This window comes from Solanum dulcamara, chromosome 6 (genome assembly GCF_947179165.1).
Source record: "Solanum dulcamara chromosome 6, daSolDulc1.2, whole genome shotgun sequence".
Classification (NCBI taxonomy): domain Eukaryota; kingdom Viridiplantae; phylum Streptophyta; class Magnoliopsida; order Solanales; family Solanaceae; genus Solanum; species Solanum dulcamara.
Window position 1 is genome coordinate 66,926,960 of NC_077242.1, and position 17,567 is coordinate 66,944,526.

Consider the following 17,567-nt stretch of genomic DNA (forward strand, 5'->3'; position numbering starts at 1 on the left):
ATGGTGATTTTCTATCGATCAAAATTTATCTCATCACCAATAGAACTTATTGAAAGTTCTTCTTTCACTTGAGTATCGGGTTCACTAATTTCTTTAGGAATATCAAGATTACTGAAATCTTGACCTTCTTTAGGAGGTTCTTTTATGGTATCATCTTTTTTATTTCTCACACTTCTATTTCTAGGATTTTTAACCTTTGAACCCAATGGTCTACCATGTTTCAGGCGTGTTTGGGATTCAGAAGCTATGATACTAGTAGATGGCCCATTTGGGACGTCAATCCAGACATGCTTATTCACTAGAGAGACATGTGACTTAGTTATCCATTTCAAATCAGTAAATGCATCTGGCATTTGATTTGCTATTTTCTATAAGTGGATGATCTTCTGGACCTCTTGATTACATGTATGTGGATGAAAATGAGATAGTTTCACCATGAAATTTCTCTTTCGAGTTCCTTTCTCTCTCCCCCTAATTGCGGGAAAGTTGTTTCATCAAACTGAAAATCTTCAAATCGAGTAGTAAATAAGTCTCCTATCAACAGGTCAAGGTAGAAAATTATAGAGGGTGAGTCAACCTAACATATATGCCCAACCTTCATTGAGGGCCCATCTTTGTACATTGTGGTGGTGCTATAGGCACGTATACCGCACAACCAAAAATTTGTAGATGGGCTATAATTGACTCATGACCAAATACTAATTGTGACAAAGAGTATTTATTATAATTTGTCGATCTGAGATGTACAAGTGTTGCTTCATGTAAGAAAGAATGACCTCAAACAGTAATCGATAATTTTGTTTTCATTAGTAGAGGTCTTGTTATCAATTGTAGACACTTAATAAATGACTCTGCAAGGCCATTTTGAATATGAACACGAGCAACTGGATGTCAAATTTTTATCTCAATTGATAAGCAATAATCATCAAAAGATTGGGATGTAAATTCTCCAACATTATCAAGGCGAATAGCCTTAATTAGATAATCTGGGAATTGCGCCCTTAATCTTATTATTTGTGCCAATAACTTTGAAAACACCAAGTTGCGAGATGATAAGAGACACACATGAGACCCTCTTGATGATGAATCTATTAGGACCATAAAATATCTAAACAACCCATTTGGTGGATGAATAGGTCCATATATATCTCCATGTATACGCTCTAAAAATTTAAGAGATTTGATGTCAACCTTTATGGTTGATGGTCTGGCAATTAATTTGCCTTGATAACAAGCAACACATGAAAATTCATCATTTGTGAGAATTTTTAGGTTCTTTAACGGATATCAAGTTAAATTTTCAAGAATCTGTCTCATTACTAATGATCCAGGATGACCTATTCGATCATTCCATAGCAAAATTGAATTTAGATAAGTAAACTTCTGGTTTATGATCAAATGTACTTCAATTGCATTAATTTTTGAATAATATAGGTCAGGCAACAAAGTTGGTAATTTTTTCAAAATATATTTCTGGCCTGAGACACTCTTGGTTATACCAAGGTATTCAATATTCATTTCATATAGTATCTTAACATGATATCTATTTCTATGAATATCTTTAAAACTTAACAAGTTTCTTGTTGATTTAGAATAGAATAGTGCATCTTCTATAACAATCTTTTTTCCCTAAGGAAGAAATATAATAGCTCTTCCAGAGCCTTCAATAATTTTTGAATTACCCGAAATAGTAGTAACATTTTATTTTCTTCTAAGCAAGTATGAAAAATATTTTTTTTAAAAAAATATCATGAGTCGTTTTATTTCAATTACACAAATATTCTCATGATTGATCATTGATCTTAACAAAATTTGAGGCATATCCATATTTTTCTTCAAAAAGAAATGAAGTAAATATTATAATTAAAACACGACTCATTATACAAATTTTATTTATTTACATGAATTAGAAAAATATAAACCTATGATTTAGTATATACATATGAAAAGAAAATTATTTAAATATTATCAGAGTTATCAATATTCATATTTCCTTCTAGGAAATTGAAGAAATTAGCTTTATTTAGATACATAGGCACAATATTATCTTCAAGCATAATGTTTGTCTCTAGATTATTTTCTGCTCTCTTTAAGGATGCATGATATAGCTAAACCAGATTCACTTTAGGGAGTGGAAAAGATGCATAAGTTCAATATTCGTTGGTCATACTTTGTCTGATTCACTTCAGGGAGTGACAAAGAACCAATGAGCCAATTATCATGATTTTTCATTATGACATTCAGCAATAAGAAGGTGAGAAAGTAATACAAAATATTTTTTAAAATTCTTTTCGTGATATTGCTACTATAGGAGTATATTCGTGGGTGAAAATGTGGTGTATATTTTTCTAAATTTGTCTTGCTCAGTGATTTATTCTCCACATAAATTTTTAAAATCCATTAATCTCAAGCTGAGCCAATCATGATGTGCCTCTGGAAGGATGACCATCTTCAGGTGGTCATGTCTGTCTTTTAGATTTTTCTACAATTTAAGGTGGTATTTTAATGTGAGGTACTTTAAATTTAACCCCTCATCAAGATGGTAGGGGAGAAATATGTAGAACCCCCTAAAATATTGTATGTGGTGTTTCAATTGTCGACGAAAATGATACTGCATATGTATTTTGGGCATAATCTTTCATAGAATAGTTCAAATTAGATGATTTAAATTTTTTCAATAACCCCAACAGTACCTTAAATTTCTTTGAAGACCATATCTTAAGATTCAAAAGATACATAGGTCAAATAAATTAATTTTTGCAAGACATGATAGTGTGTCAAAATGATGTGTTTGTAGTAGAAAAATCATATCTCACCGTAGGATGCTCCAAATTGGTTGATTCTTGAACGACATGAAAGTATAATTCTAGATCTACAATTCATATGAGACACCACATCCTAAGTAGGAAGTTATCTTATTCAAATGCAGCTCGGTAAAAGGTTATTTCATTAAAAGAAGGTCCATCTCACCAACCATGGAAAGATCTTAATCCATTTGACATCACCCATGAAATCAATAGTCCTCTATTTGACATGATCCATGAGATAACAATCCTTCAATGAATTTTTAAGATCATCTTTTGTAATTATTTTTATTTATTGTTAGGTACCTCCTCCATATCTATAAATACACACCTTATTTCCTCATTTTATTCATCAAGCTTTCTCAAGCAACTCTTCTCTCTATACACTTCTTTTCTCATTCTCAAATATAGTTTTAGTTTTTAGTAGTGTAAAAATACTATTCTGGTTATTCTTATACTCTGGATAGTACACAAAATGCTCTGGCGAGAAGAAAAGGCTAGGGGTTCAACAATGGTCATTCAGTTCTTTAATTTGGAGTAAAGCTTCAAATTCCAAGTAGGTAAGGCTACTCATAGCATTGAATTGAGTTCGTCCATGCGCCCAATAATTAAATTCATCATAATTGAGTTAAAGTTGAATTTTACCCTACTTCTTGAATTCCAAATGAGCTAATTCTTTTTCTATTGAGTTAGATATATTTATGCATTGAGATTATTATTATTATTATTATTATTATTATTATTATTTCTCATATTATTAGAATTATTGTTCATGGATACTTTCCCATGAACTCTAATTGATCTGATTTTCATAAATATTTTTACACGTGTTTTGAGTAAAGATGTTGGCCTTTAATATTTATTGACAAAAAGAGTTATATGAATTAATACTATATATGTATTTTATTGAGTTTTGAAAGAGCAAAAAAAATTGAGTTTAAATAAATTTGAGTAAATGATGTTTTGAGCAAGATATTTTGATGAGATATAAATAATGTTTCGAAGTGTAATTATTGATGAAGAGGTAATAAGATGAGTTTGATGATTTTTCAATAAGACTAGATGATGATGTTAATATGAGCACATATTTTGGGAGTAGTATGGAGCACCGAGTTGGGTAAGAGTTTAATGGACTCCAACCCCAGAACTATGTAGCCAGCATAGGATGGAGGCTATACCTCTTAAGTCCCAAAAAGAGGACTTCAATGATTGGATCCAAGATGGTGATGTCCTTTAACCTAGCAAGGTATTGGATGGGTATGGAAACAACATTATTCCATTGAATCATCACTAGATCATAAGTGATGGTTATCGGTTAGAAAAACTTTCAACTGAGTAAGCATTGCTTATTATTATTATTATTATTAAACTTGCATTGTATATTGATGTTGAGATGATGTTGAGTTATGAGCTGAGTCTTTCTGAGAGGAGTTTCTTGATATCTGTCCTTTCTTTTTTTTCATTTTGCATACTCTACATTCCATATACTAACATCATTCAACCTGCATCATTTTATGATGCAGATACAGGTATTAGAGATCCTCAACAGGCGCAACGTTGAAGATCATTATTTTTCAGCTATTTGGTGATTCCTTCTTGAATTTAGAGGAACTCTTTATCCTTTTGTTATTGTTGAGAATTATGTTTCTTTTGAGGTAGCCATGAACATATCAGTGGCACCATCTGATAGTGTTAGAGGATTCATAGACAAAGTTTGATGATGTAATTGAAGTAGTTCTCCTTTAAAACTACTTCTTATAAGGACTATTTTTTTTATTTGATATTGATGATAGCGAGCCCACATAAGTATTCTTATTTTCACTTAAGTCTTCTGCTGATGAATGAATGAGTGATGAGACCAAGTGGTTTTCTCGAAGGCCAGAGATGGTTTTTGAGTGTCAGGCACGCCTAGGGTACCCTCTCGGGGCATGACTAACTTGGTATAAGAGCACAAAGTTCAAGATTCCTAGGGTGTGTATGAATTCATGTCTAGTAGAGTCTTACTTATGGATGTGTTGTGCACCAAACTTTTAATCAGGAGGCCATAGGACATTTGGAATTTTTTAACTTCTTTAATAATTTAAGTTCGTGCGATAGGTTTAACTCTATAAGACTTTTTTTCTAATTCATGCGCTTATACGTTGTAGGCCATGCCTCCTAAACGTACAGCCAGTCAGAGGAACGCTGCCAGCACTGAGGTTCCACACTCAGGGATACCTCCACCAATAACTAGGGGCCGACCTATAAGGTCTACTGAGGTACCCCAAATACCTACTATTCATACCACTCTGGAGGTAGAATTCAAAGGAGCTATTGCCATTCTCACTCAAGTGGTAGCTGCCCAGATGGGTAACAATAGTTTACAAACTCCTAGCTCTAGCTCTCAATAGTCGTTTTCTACCACAAGGATTAAAGATATTTTGAGGATGAACCCACCAGTCTTCACAGGGTCTAAGGTTAAGGAGGATCCTCAAAATTTCATTGATGAGATGTGGAACATCTTGAAAGCGATGTATATTACCAAGGTTAAGCGTGTTGAGTTGGTTTCCTACCAGCTCAAGGATAGGCAGAACGCGTGGTATGACCAGTAGGAGTACAGTTGCGGCGAGGATGCTAGACCTGCAGTTTGAGAGGAGTTTGAAAGCATTTTTCTTGACCACTTCTTTCCCCAAGAACTACAGGAAGCAAAAGTTGAGGAGTTTCTAAACCTCAAGCAGGAGAGTATGACTGTAAAGGAGTATAGTTTGAAGTTTATTCAGTTGTCCAAATATGCCCTAGAAATGATTCCCCATATGAGATCCAAGATAAGGAAGTTTGTCTATAGCCTAGGCAAATATGTAAAGAGAGAATGTAAGGCAATTAATGATTTCTTACATGAATATTTCTAGATTGATAGTGTATGCTCAGCAAGTTAAGGATGACAAGAAAAAGGATTGAGAGGAACACTTAAGCAAGAAGGCGAAGTCTGCTGGGCATGAGAATGAGCATAATCAAGGGAAAGGGTAACAAGTCCTTCTTTCAAAAGGGGTCTTCTAATTATGCACCTTCTTCAACAAGTACTTTTACATCTAATCAGAGGATGTTAAGTCACCAGAACTTCCGAGCTTAGGGTTCTCAGTCCCAATTAAGTGTGACTCAAGGTTCTTGAGGAAAGACATCATTTTCTAGATGTGGGAAGCTCTATTTGGGAGAGTGTCATGTGGGCACCAATGCTTTCTACGAATATGGAAAGACAGGTCATTTCCAAAATGAGTGTCCTTCAAAGAGACAGGAAGATGGAAGTAGTAGAGCTCTGTTTTCTTCTATAGTTAAGCAGAATAGAGGTAATTAGAGAGATGTAGCTTCAAGGGAAGGAGGGGGAACAAACCATCTGTATGCTATGGGTAGTCTCCAAGACCAAGAGAATACACCCGATGTTGTTACTAGTATGCTCCGAGTCCTTTATTTTGATGTTTATGTATTAGTTGATTCGGGTGATACATTATCTTTTGTCACTCCTTGCTAGTAAATTTGTGATCCTTTCGGAGTGTCTTCTTGAGCCTTTTAGCTTGTCTACTCCTGTTGGTGAGTCTATCTTAGTTGAAAGGGCCTATAGAGATTGTACTTAGTGAACCTATCACAGGGATACCATGGCTGACTTAGTTGAGTTGGACATGGTTGATTTGAATATGATTCTTGGCATGGACTGGCTTTATGCTTGTTATGCCTCAGTTGATTTTAGTACCAGAATTTTCAAGTTTCAATTTCTAAATGAGCCTATCTTGGAGTGGAAACAGAGTTCTGTAGTGCCTAGGGGTAAGGCCAGAAAGTTAATCACTAAGGGATGCATATATCAAATAGTCTTAGTCAAAAATATTAATGATCAGGCTCCATCTCCTAAGTCAGTTCCCGTTGTGAGTGGGTTTCCTGAAGTCTTTCCTGAAGATCTATCTGGAATCCCTCCTAATACAGAGATAGACTTTGTTATTGATGTCTTTATTGATAAACAACCTATCTCCATTCCTCCTTATAGGATGACTCCCACTGGTACTTTTTTAGCATGGATACATGGAACACCGAGTGTACCCTAGATAAGCTAGGTGGTAATTCCAATTTGTACGCCACTGGCCTTACACATTCAAGGATTTCAAAGGGGCCTATATAGTGAGGGTGAGTTTGCCCTTCTTGCCAAACCTCATTACCTCTTTAATGGGTGACACTTTTAGAAGTACTTGCTCACTAGACTCGAATGTAATATCCCTTAGTTTTCGGTCAGTAGAATCTTTCTAACAACTTTGGGCTACTAGAATCTTAGCTTGGATACTTCTTACCTTATCTTGAGCTTCCTTCACTAAGTCTAGCCCCAATGGCTCCACTTTCCTAGATTTAAACCACCCCATGGGAGATATACATCCCCTCCCATACAGGGCTTTGAATGGTGCCATGCAATAATTGAGTGGTAGCTATTCTTGTAGGAGAACTCACACAAGGGAAACAACTTGTCCCAGTGTCCCACAAAGTCTATCACACATGCCCTCAACATATCTTTTAGCACTTGGAAAGTCCTTTTTGACTGCCCATCTATTTATGTATGGAAAGTTGTGTTGAAAGTGAGTTGAGTAACCAACTCTTCATGCAACTTATACCAAAATTTGGAAGTGAACTGCATACCACAGTCTAAAATGATAGAAAGGGGCACCATGTGTATCTTTACTATCTCCTTCACATAAATACTGGCCAGCTGTTGTGCATTGTAGTCCACTCTAACTAGGATAAAGTGTGCTGACTTTGTTAACCTGTCAACCACCACCAAATTGGATTCATACTTCCCCAAAGTCTTGTAAAGTTCCACCACGAAATCCATGGCTATTCTCCCCACTTTCATTGAGGAATGGGCATTATTTGAAGCAACTCTGCAGGTCTTTGGTGCTCATATTTCACCTGTTAGAAGTTCTGACACATGGGTACATATTCAACTATGTCTTTCTTCATACCAGACCACCAATAGAACCATTTTATGTCATAAACTTATTAGTCACTCTTGGGTGAATAGAGTATCGTGAACTATGAGATTCAGATAAGATCTTCTAAATTAGTCCATCTACCCAAGGAACACAAATCCTTCCCCTAAAGTGAAGCACCCCACCGGCATCAAGTGTTGAATCAAGAGCCTTGCTTATCAACACTTTTCCTCTAATTTCATTTAAGTTAACATCTTTAAACTACTTGGTGTTGATCTCTTCTATAAAAGTGGGCCTTAGATCAACTCCGACCAATATCCCATCTTTCTGTGAGATGCCTATCCTCATGAACCTAGCCTCTAAGGCCTGAATTTATCTAGCTTAGGGCTACTTAAGGGCTCCTAAACAGGCTAGACTGCCCCACCAATTTCTAGCTTAATGAGTTTACTACCGAATTAGCCTTACTTGGATGGTACTAGATGGTGACATCATAGTCTTTAAGCAACTCTATCCACCTTTGTTGTCTCAAATTCAAGTCCTTCTAGGTGAAAACATGTTGTAATCTGCGGTGCTCAGTAACACCTCACACTTGAGGCTATACAAATAATGTCTCTAGATTTTTAGTGCAAACACTACACTATCAACTCCAATCAATGAGTTAGGTAGTTCCTCTCATGCATCTTCATTTGCCACAAAGAATATGCTACCACATTCTTATCTTACTTCAACACAACACCCAAACTGGAATGTGAAGCATCACAATAAATAATGAAGTCTTTACCTTCAATCGGAAGGTTCAAAATTGGTATTGTGGTCAGAAGAGTCTTGAGCTTTTGGAAGATCTATTCACGTTTGTCAGTCTACTCGAATGGAACCTTCTTTTTAGTAATTCTTGTCAAGTGAGTAGCAATAAAAGCAAAGTTTTTCAAAAACCAGCAATAATAACTTGCCAGCCCCATAGAGCTTCTAACTTCGGTCATAAAACTAGGCCTAGCGCAGTTCTTAACTACTTCAATCTTTTGTGAGTACACCACTACCCCTTCTTTTGACTAAACATGGCCTAAAAAGGTAATTGAAGGCAGCCAGAATTCACACTTAGATAATGTTGCATATAACTTTTCTCTTCCCCAATCAACTAAAACAATTCAAAGATAATCTTCATGTTCCCATTCACTCTTGGAATATACCAATATATCATCTATAAACACTTAAGATCTCTTAACTCTAGTGGAGCCATACGGTAGGAAAGAATTGAAATTGGACAGGTATTTAACTTTAAATCAATGTAGAAATCTATACCTAGGTTAGGAGGCATACCAAGCAAGTCTAAAGGGAATACTTCTGAAAATTCACATACTTCTTGAATAGACTCAATAGAAGGTGACTCTACCTCTACATTCCGAATATAGGCCAAATAGGCCAAACAACCCTACCCCACCATCTTTCTAGCCTAGAGAAAAGGTATGACTTTAGCTGGCTTAGGCTTGTACACCCCTTTCCACTCTAATGTTTCCCTCCTAGAGATCTCTTGAGCCATAAATTTTGCATTGTAATTAAGTATAACAAAGTAGGGGGACAACTAAATCATGCCTAAGATCACATCACAATCTGTCATTTCTAAGATCACTATGTCAATCCAAGTATGGTATCCTATAAACAAAATAGAACAAGCACGATACACATGGGTGACTATGACTAACACTCCAATAAGGGTAGATATATGAACAAGGGAATCTAATATATGGCACAGTGAATAAAAACCCAAGGCATATTTTACAGACACATAGGAATAAGTTGAACCTGGATCAAAACAAATAGTACTCCTCGACCTGTATCACCATTACCTCGGCCTCCAAAGCCTCTAGAATTTCATCTTTGCCCAATTTATGGATGCCCTCTATCATTACTCCCTCTATTCGTTGGGACCATTACTCTAGCCTACTAGGTGCCAAAACTGTCCAGCAGGGGTGATGACACTCCCTCCCTATATGGCTTAGCTCTTCACAATTAAAATAGCCGGGATCAAAAGATGGGCGGCTATCTGGGAATGATGCTCGTTGACCCTCATGAGCCGGATGCTATTTTGGAGTACTTGAAAAACTACCAGTAAAAGAAGGCAGCATTGACTAAATTGGCCGGGCTGCAATCATCAACCTACCTGACCCTCTAAAATAGGATGCCTGGAAGTTACCTATACTCTTGGGCTTCTTAGCTAAAGATTTAGCTTGCCCATGTTTTCTTACACCTTCAACCTTCTTAACAAAGTTTGCGACTTCATTGAAACTCCTGCCAGATTAATACATATGGAAAGAAAGTACCTGTAACTCGGGGTTCAACCCCTTCATAAATAACCTTATACTCTCCTTCTCTGTACTGACCAGCTGAGTAGCGTACCTGGACAATATATGAAATTTTTCCTCATAAGCAGCCACTGATAACCCTTCCTGCTCAAGAGTTGTAAATGCATCCTTGTTTCTGTCCCTAACAGTATGAGGCACATACTTTTCCAAAAACAGGGCATGAAACTGAACCCAAGTGAATGGGGGAAACACTGACGAATGACATTCTACATAAGCCCTCTACTACTATTTTGCCTAACCCTATAGCTGAAATGTCATAAAATCCACTCTATGTTGATACATTATACCTAACTTGTGCAACCTCTTATAGCAATCAAGAATAAACTCATAAGTATCTTTACTTTTAGTACCATGTAAGACTGGAGGTTTGAGTTTGACGAACTTGGTGAGCATGTCATGCTCAGTACTGGTCATTACTTGACCCATGAATGGTTTGAAGAAGAGATAAGTGCCTAGCACCTCATCTACTAGCTGAGCTGCAGTAGCAATAGGATGACTAACAGGAGCTGGGGTTATGGGCATAGTGGGAATAGCTCCAGTGTCAGCCAACCCACTCAAGAATGCCATGATCTACTAGGCTACTATAGGGTTGAAAGGGGGAACACCAACATCCCCAGCCTGGGTGTCCTCCTGTTATTTATCACGCCTACCTCTTTCTCTAACTTGTTCTATGGAGCATGAGGGGCCTCACGTACTAGCACCTCCTCATTAGGAACTTCCACCCTAGCGGATGCTGCTCTCCTTCTACCCCTGCATCATCTCCCTCATCTGCCTCTTCCTCTGCTATGCCCTTGAACGACTTGCTCTTCCTCGGGCTCCACTGGAGCTACAGGCCTTACACCATTATAACGAGTATTGACCATCTGTAGATAAGAGGGTAAAATTGGTTAAATACCAATATGGATCACCATATACCAATTGAAATCAAGTTATAGCATGAAAGACAAAAGATAATGGAAGTTTTCCTAAAATCATATAGCCTCTCAAAAAAAGTACAGATATCTCTGTACCATTCCATAAGACTATGCTATACTCATTTTGATATGAAGAGATCAACGAACCTAGGATCTTATACCAATATGTCACGACCCCAACCCATGTGACTGGCACCTACACTAACCCTCAAATGGGACAACCATTTTAATAGCCCAAATTATCAACTGATGAAATAAAATAGTTAAAGGCTTGCGGAAGCAAGAATAAAACCAGAATAAGACTGAGTTCCCATAAACTCAGCAAAACAATTTAAATATCAAACAAAATGCAAAAACAACATAGGAAATGAAAGTTGTTCGCACCAAAACTCTACCCAAATAACAATATAAGAAAAGGGAAACACTACCAAAAGAAGTCATAATATTAAACAAGATTCTGGACATCTGAGTTCCAAACGAAGGACTTACACAATGAGAAAGTCCATGGTAGCATGACAGAATAACTTATCCTTGGACTTTGAACAAGCTTCTACTTTTCTAAACGAGGTTTCTTTATAGCTAGCTGAATATGTCCTGTACTCAACAAAAGGCAGAGCAATAGTAGTATCAGTACATAAAATAATAGTGTACTGGTAGGATCACGTGGTTATACCGTAAGTGGATTATAGACAAGTAAATTCAACATAATAGGCATACACATATACAGAATAAGTCAACTAATCTCAAGTTAAACCATATTCAGTAATATGACAACTCAATATTTTTCACATGCTATAACTTCTCACAAGGTCCCTCTCAAGGGACCTACAAATAATCAACTTTGTGTCAGAATATAACACTCGATCCAATTATGTGTTAAAATGTAACATCCGATCCATTTATATGTTGAAATGTGACACCTAATCTAATTATAAATTGGAATGTGACACCCAATCCAAACATAACATAATTACAAATACATTTAGTATTTAAAGCATTATATCACAAAGAATAAGTTCATGACAAAAACAGGCCAACAAGTATTCATTTCACACATAACATAGCATGTGTCCTTACTTATATACACTTATGCATATCATGAAGAAGTTTAACTAGTATATGAAACACATACATGAAAAAAATCATCACCTACCTCAAATTCAAGCTTTAACAACTTTACGATGCAAGAGCCTTCCCTTTTTGGGTTCGGTCTTCTCATTCTTGGTATAGAAATAGTAAATACATATAAAGGATCAACAAAATGGCTTAAATATCATGAAAATAACATAATTCTCATCCTCAGCCAAATTCATGATCTAACCCCACCCTAGGACTATTTTCCACCATTAGTTGTTATTTCAATCCCCCCCAATGATTACCAACCATAAAATTCTTACCTTAACCTTGGAAATAATGGACATTTGATAAAATTTCCCTAGATCACCTCCTAAAGTCTTAGGAATTGTTTTTTTACAAAATACAGACCGTTCTGGGTTTTTTCCCGACTTAAGTCACATCTTCTCTACTTTGATAGGACCATCCCTCTCTGGCGAGAGAAATCTTGCTCTGGTGGGTTTCACAGAAATAGAGAGCTCAGTGTTTGATCTTCAAGCCTCTATTTCACAACATACCCTATTTCCAAGGTATATTAAAATATACCCTTCACACTATATTCAATTTTGAGAGTTTTACTTGCCTGAATGCGATTCTGCAAGGTCCTAAACGCTCAGTATTGTCTTGAATATCAGTCTATCTAATCAAAATAGGGATTTTATCTTCTATTATTTACATAATCACCCTAAACTTCACCTGACTCGAAATTCGTCCATATCTAGCCTAGGTTAAGTTTTTTTGAAGTTACTACCGGGAGTTTTCTAGCCCAAAATCCTTCCCCATTAGCCTATTCCTAACAAATAGGATAGTTCGTTACACCTATTCATGGTTTGAGGTCTGTGATACGCATTGTTTGGATCTGGATTCACTATATGTTGTTCTCAATAGTTATATCTATTAAGTGCACCCATTTAACTTATAAGGATTGTCTTAGACTTTTATTTAAACCATCACATATGTGTACCTTATGCATTTGTGAGGGTCCAATTAGGTGTAGTAAGCATGTAGTTACTATAATGACCTTGAAGGTCATTTTTGGCATTTTTAATATAATTTCTGTTTTACCCCTCCTAATAATTTCCCCGATACCGATCGAATTTGGACAGTTCATTCAGAGATATAGACTTATTAAAATTGTTGCTATTAGCTAGTGCCTATAATTACTCTTCGTGTTTGCAGAGGAGTCCTGTCACTCTCGAGAAGCACCTGTCTTTTGACCTTCGTGATTATGAGGTCTAGGGACGCGATCGCAATTAAGCGAGGGCCTGACCTTTGCGATCATGACATAAGTTGGTTGCGGTCTTGAAGGGTTAAAAAGCCCTGAACAGTGTCTTTTCCAAAAGACGGGATTAGGGCCAATTTTCTCCAATTTTGAACTTCTATGCTCAGTGGAGGAAAATTTCAAGGGAAAGTTTCGTGGAAAACTATTAGTTAATGTATTTCTAACACTTTTCCTTAGTTTTCATTGAATAATTTCATATTTTAACTTCAAATTGTTGATTTTAGATTGAAGATTTTGGGTTTTCTTGAACATAAACTTCTGAAGGAGAAATGGGTATTTTGAAATCATTTTAACTCCATTTTTTGAAATGGATTTCACCATTAGACTCCTTATGACTTATAGAATTTATTCACCTAAAAATAATCTGATTTCGAGTTTAAATTTGTGATATGAGATTTTTGATCCTTTTACCCTTTTCACCAAACTTCTTGAATTTAGTGTCAATAGATAGGAAATGTGATTATGATTCTATATTTGATTGTTGTGGTGATTTGGAGTATCATTGTAGAGCAAAGGCAGTGATTTTGGATTGTTCGTGACTTTTTGGCTATGGAAGGTGGAATTCTAACCTTTGTTAGGTATATTGAACCTTGTATTTTTCTGTGTGATTTGATTAGGGTATATTGGGTTATTAGATTGAATTAAATTATAGATATATGAAATATTATGAGAATATTTATCCTATTTCACTCATTACTTATGCATATATTATATATGTGATAGCTGAGAAATGATATGAGTGAGGTACTGGATATTGGGACCAACGTTTCTCTCCGTCGAGGTAATTTGCCGAGGTTACTTTCGGCGGCCGAGGTCTCTTTCGGAGGATGCTATAGTTGAGGTCTTTTTTGGCGGATATTGGCCGAGGTCATTACATGGTCCATGTGAGGCTTCCTTGGGTTCCGGTCTAAGGTAATTAGCAGATGTGAATCTTAGGACATACATGCATCACGATATTTGACATCGCATTTGCATTCATTTATTTATGTGATTGATTATGATATGAGAATATATGTGTTTGCCTGAGTATAGTGGCGAAAATGTATTTGTGTCTTCTATTATAGATTGTCTAGTATTCTAGTTCAATTGTGATATAAACTGTATATCTTGGGCTTTCTGAGTGCAGGTATGTAGTTGTGGAGAATTGTGGTTAGGATGTCAGGAGTACTCGTGTTCCACATTGGTTTACTTAGGGTTTAGTTTCCATTTTTCTAAGTACTGTTTTATTGATGCTCACTACTTGGTTCTACATTTATGTACGATCTGAGCTCGGTACCTCCTACTCATAGTACTGTTTGATCAGTCTGACCTTTTGGACGCTTGAGAGGTCGTAGCTTGATCTCTTCGACAGACTCTGTATGTCCATTACTTTATATTTTGTTTTACTTGGGAATTGAAACATTTATACTTGTATCCTCTTCATTTCTGTTGAAATTGCAGCTTGTACATGTGACAACAAGTCTTAGGTGGCTTAGAATCTACTTTTCGCTGATGCTTATTTATATAATGTTAGACTTTATATTTTTGCTTTTATTTTTGTCTACTTTAAATTGTTTAGACATTTAGGCCGACTCATCATGGTGGGATAGGCGAGTGCCACCAAACCTGAATTTGTATCATGACCAATTGGTATTAGATCCCCAAGTTCATAGGTCTCACATGTATACAAGACAGTCTAATAGAGTCTTGAGGATCGGTGCGGAGACGTCCATTACCATTTTTGAGGGGATACGAAGAATGTTAGGAAATTCTCTTTTATTTCCTTCAATCCCGTTGTGCGTGGGTTCTTGTATAATTGATGAGTTATCACGTGTTTTTTTGGCAGATGCCTACGACTCAAGCATAAGCTTCTACTGTATGAGGGGAGCTAGCTCCCGAGGTTGTTACTCAGACCCTTACTCGAGGTAGAGGTAGAGGAAGGGCAGAGGCCGAGGTAGGAGTAGGGGATGAGGAGCGGCTCCAGTCAGGGATCATGTCATGACCCAACCCCGTAGGCCGCGACTGGTGCCTGAGTTGGGCACCCAAACGTACCCTAATCCCAAATTAGTTTTTTTTTTTAATAAACAAATGTAGTGATTAGTAGAAATTGCTAAATATATCATAAAAGTAGATATAGGCACGAGGGTTAATAGACCATCACAAAACACACAAAATCCAAACCATATATACAAAACCCACAACATAACTCTGTCTACAGACCTCTACAGATGGTAGCATAGTCATAAGACGGGACAGGGCCCCGTCGTACCCCTGACCAACATATCCAAATATACAGAGATAGAGTCAGTACAAAAATACAAGCTCCGAACAAGGGAGCACTGTCAATAATACAACAGATGTCCTAAACCGGTGGATCAGCAAATCAAACTTCGGTACCTGCTGGCATGTAACGCAGCCCCCGAAAAAAGGGGGTCAGTATGGAAAATGTACCGAATATGTAAAGCATGCACTAAACTATATAAAATCATAATCTGAATAGTATATGCAAAACATGAAATCAACGTTTAGAATTTCAAAATGCTTATCAAAATCTCAAACCATATATGCATAGACATATGCCATATCCGGCCCCATTAGGGACTTGGTGAACAAAGTGTGGTTGCCCTCCCATCATCGAACGTCGATTCCGAAGAGTAGATTGATCCCCGAGGTTCGTCTTCACTCCTATTACATCTAGGACATGCCAAGAGAAGAAAATGTAAAGCTTTACATACCTTTTTGGCCTTTTACGGTTGTCCAAGTTCAATTCCCGTTTCCTCCAAAATCTACAATTGGTGACATTTACCAATTACTATTTCATAAGACTTTAAGAATTCAATTTTCCAATACTTGTCTACAAAGATTTCGGCAGCATCTCCCCTATATATATGACAACCCCGAGATTACAACTCGGCCACAATATCAACAACCATGCCAACAACAACACCAATTCCATCAATAATCAATTTAAACACACCATAACATAAATTGGTGTAATTTTCCAATTAGTGCAACAACTTTCAACCAAACTTTGCATTTCCAAATAAATATGAATATCTCATATCCATAATTAATTTCAACTCATTCCAACATAAGTGAAAAATATGCCAAGTAAGCTATCCAATTTTTATCAACTTCATACTTCACTCAAAAATTCCATAAATACAACAAAAATATAAAAAATTATTTTCTTTCTTCAACTTCACAACCAACAACAACACTCCATACATTTAATAATTTACCTCCATATTCTTATAATATCATACTCAAATTACATAATTCCTACAAACTAGTTTAATACCAACTTACCCCATTTAAGTTTTCTTATATTCCAAAAATTGCAACAACAACTAACAAGCTATGCAACCTTAATTTTTTCCTCTCATCACCTAACTTTTATTTCCAACTTCAATTAATCTCATCCAACATTCATTTTCAACATTAAATAACTATCATAACTACTACTCAACTACTACCCAAAAATACTACATAAAAATACTACACAAAAATTCAAGTCTTCTTGCCAACAATCTTACATACACATAACTTATTCATATGTCAAAATCCAACCATATAACTTCCATATTTCCATGAATTCTACACATCTCTACTTACTACAACATAAACAAACTTCATAACATAATGAAATTGAATTAATTCTTACCTTTTCCTTCTACTTCTTCACTTCCAAATCAATGAAACAAACCTCCAAACTTCCAAAAATACTCCACCATGTTATAGAGAACCTTTGAATTAGTAAGAATACTAGGAGAAAATATTTTTTTTTGGATAAAATTTCAAGGAGAAATTTTTCTCCTCTTGGCCGAACTCCCTCTATGTTTTTGCATTAGTTTTCTTGCTTCCAACTCTCTCAAATTGTCTAGAAATCTCTAGGAGTTAGATTATTTAAAGGCTCCCCTATGAAATTACCATTTTTCCCCTCACCTTTCCTAATATTTCCAAGTTGAAATTCTCATTTTGCCCTTAGCCTTTTATAGTATTTCCACATGTGAAATTCCAATTTTGTCCTTAATCTTTTATGGTATTTCCACATGTGAAATTCCAATTTTACCCTTTAACTTTTCCAATATTTCCACATCCTAATTTAGTCATAATTTTTTTTGTATCCAATAAAATCAAATATAGTCCTTCCCTAGACTTGTTACCGTTATTCC

At 36.1% G+C, this 17,567-nt stretch overlaps 1 protein-coding gene and 1 long non-coding RNA gene across 2 annotated transcripts in view; both read right to left on the bottom strand.

The window, feature by feature from the left end:
- Positions 1-10,671, bottom strand: part of LOC129892917 (two-component response regulator ARR11-like) — a 37,812-nt gene extending 27,141 nt beyond the window's left edge. The window contains exons 1-3 of the mRNA XM_055968432.1: positions 10,522-10,671; positions 10,139-10,269; positions 9,903-10,030 (exon numbers count right to left, since the gene is read on the bottom strand). Of these exons, the coding sequence (XP_055824407.1) occupies positions 9,903-10,030; positions 10,139-10,269; positions 10,522-10,671 (409 nt within the window). The remainder of the gene's footprint in view (positions 1-9,902; positions 10,031-10,138; positions 10,270-10,521) is intronic.
- A 5,080-nt stretch (positions 10,672-15,751) lies between these two features.
- Positions 15,752-17,139, bottom strand: LOC129893477 (uncharacterized). Its single transcript, XR_008767466.1, has 3 exons — positions 17,057-17,139; positions 16,128-16,178; positions 15,752-15,789 (listed from the first exon to the last, which is right to left on the bottom strand). It is a non-coding gene; the product is annotated as an uncharacterized LOC129893477 (long non-coding RNA).
- Positions 17,140-17,567: the final 428 nt, after the last annotated feature.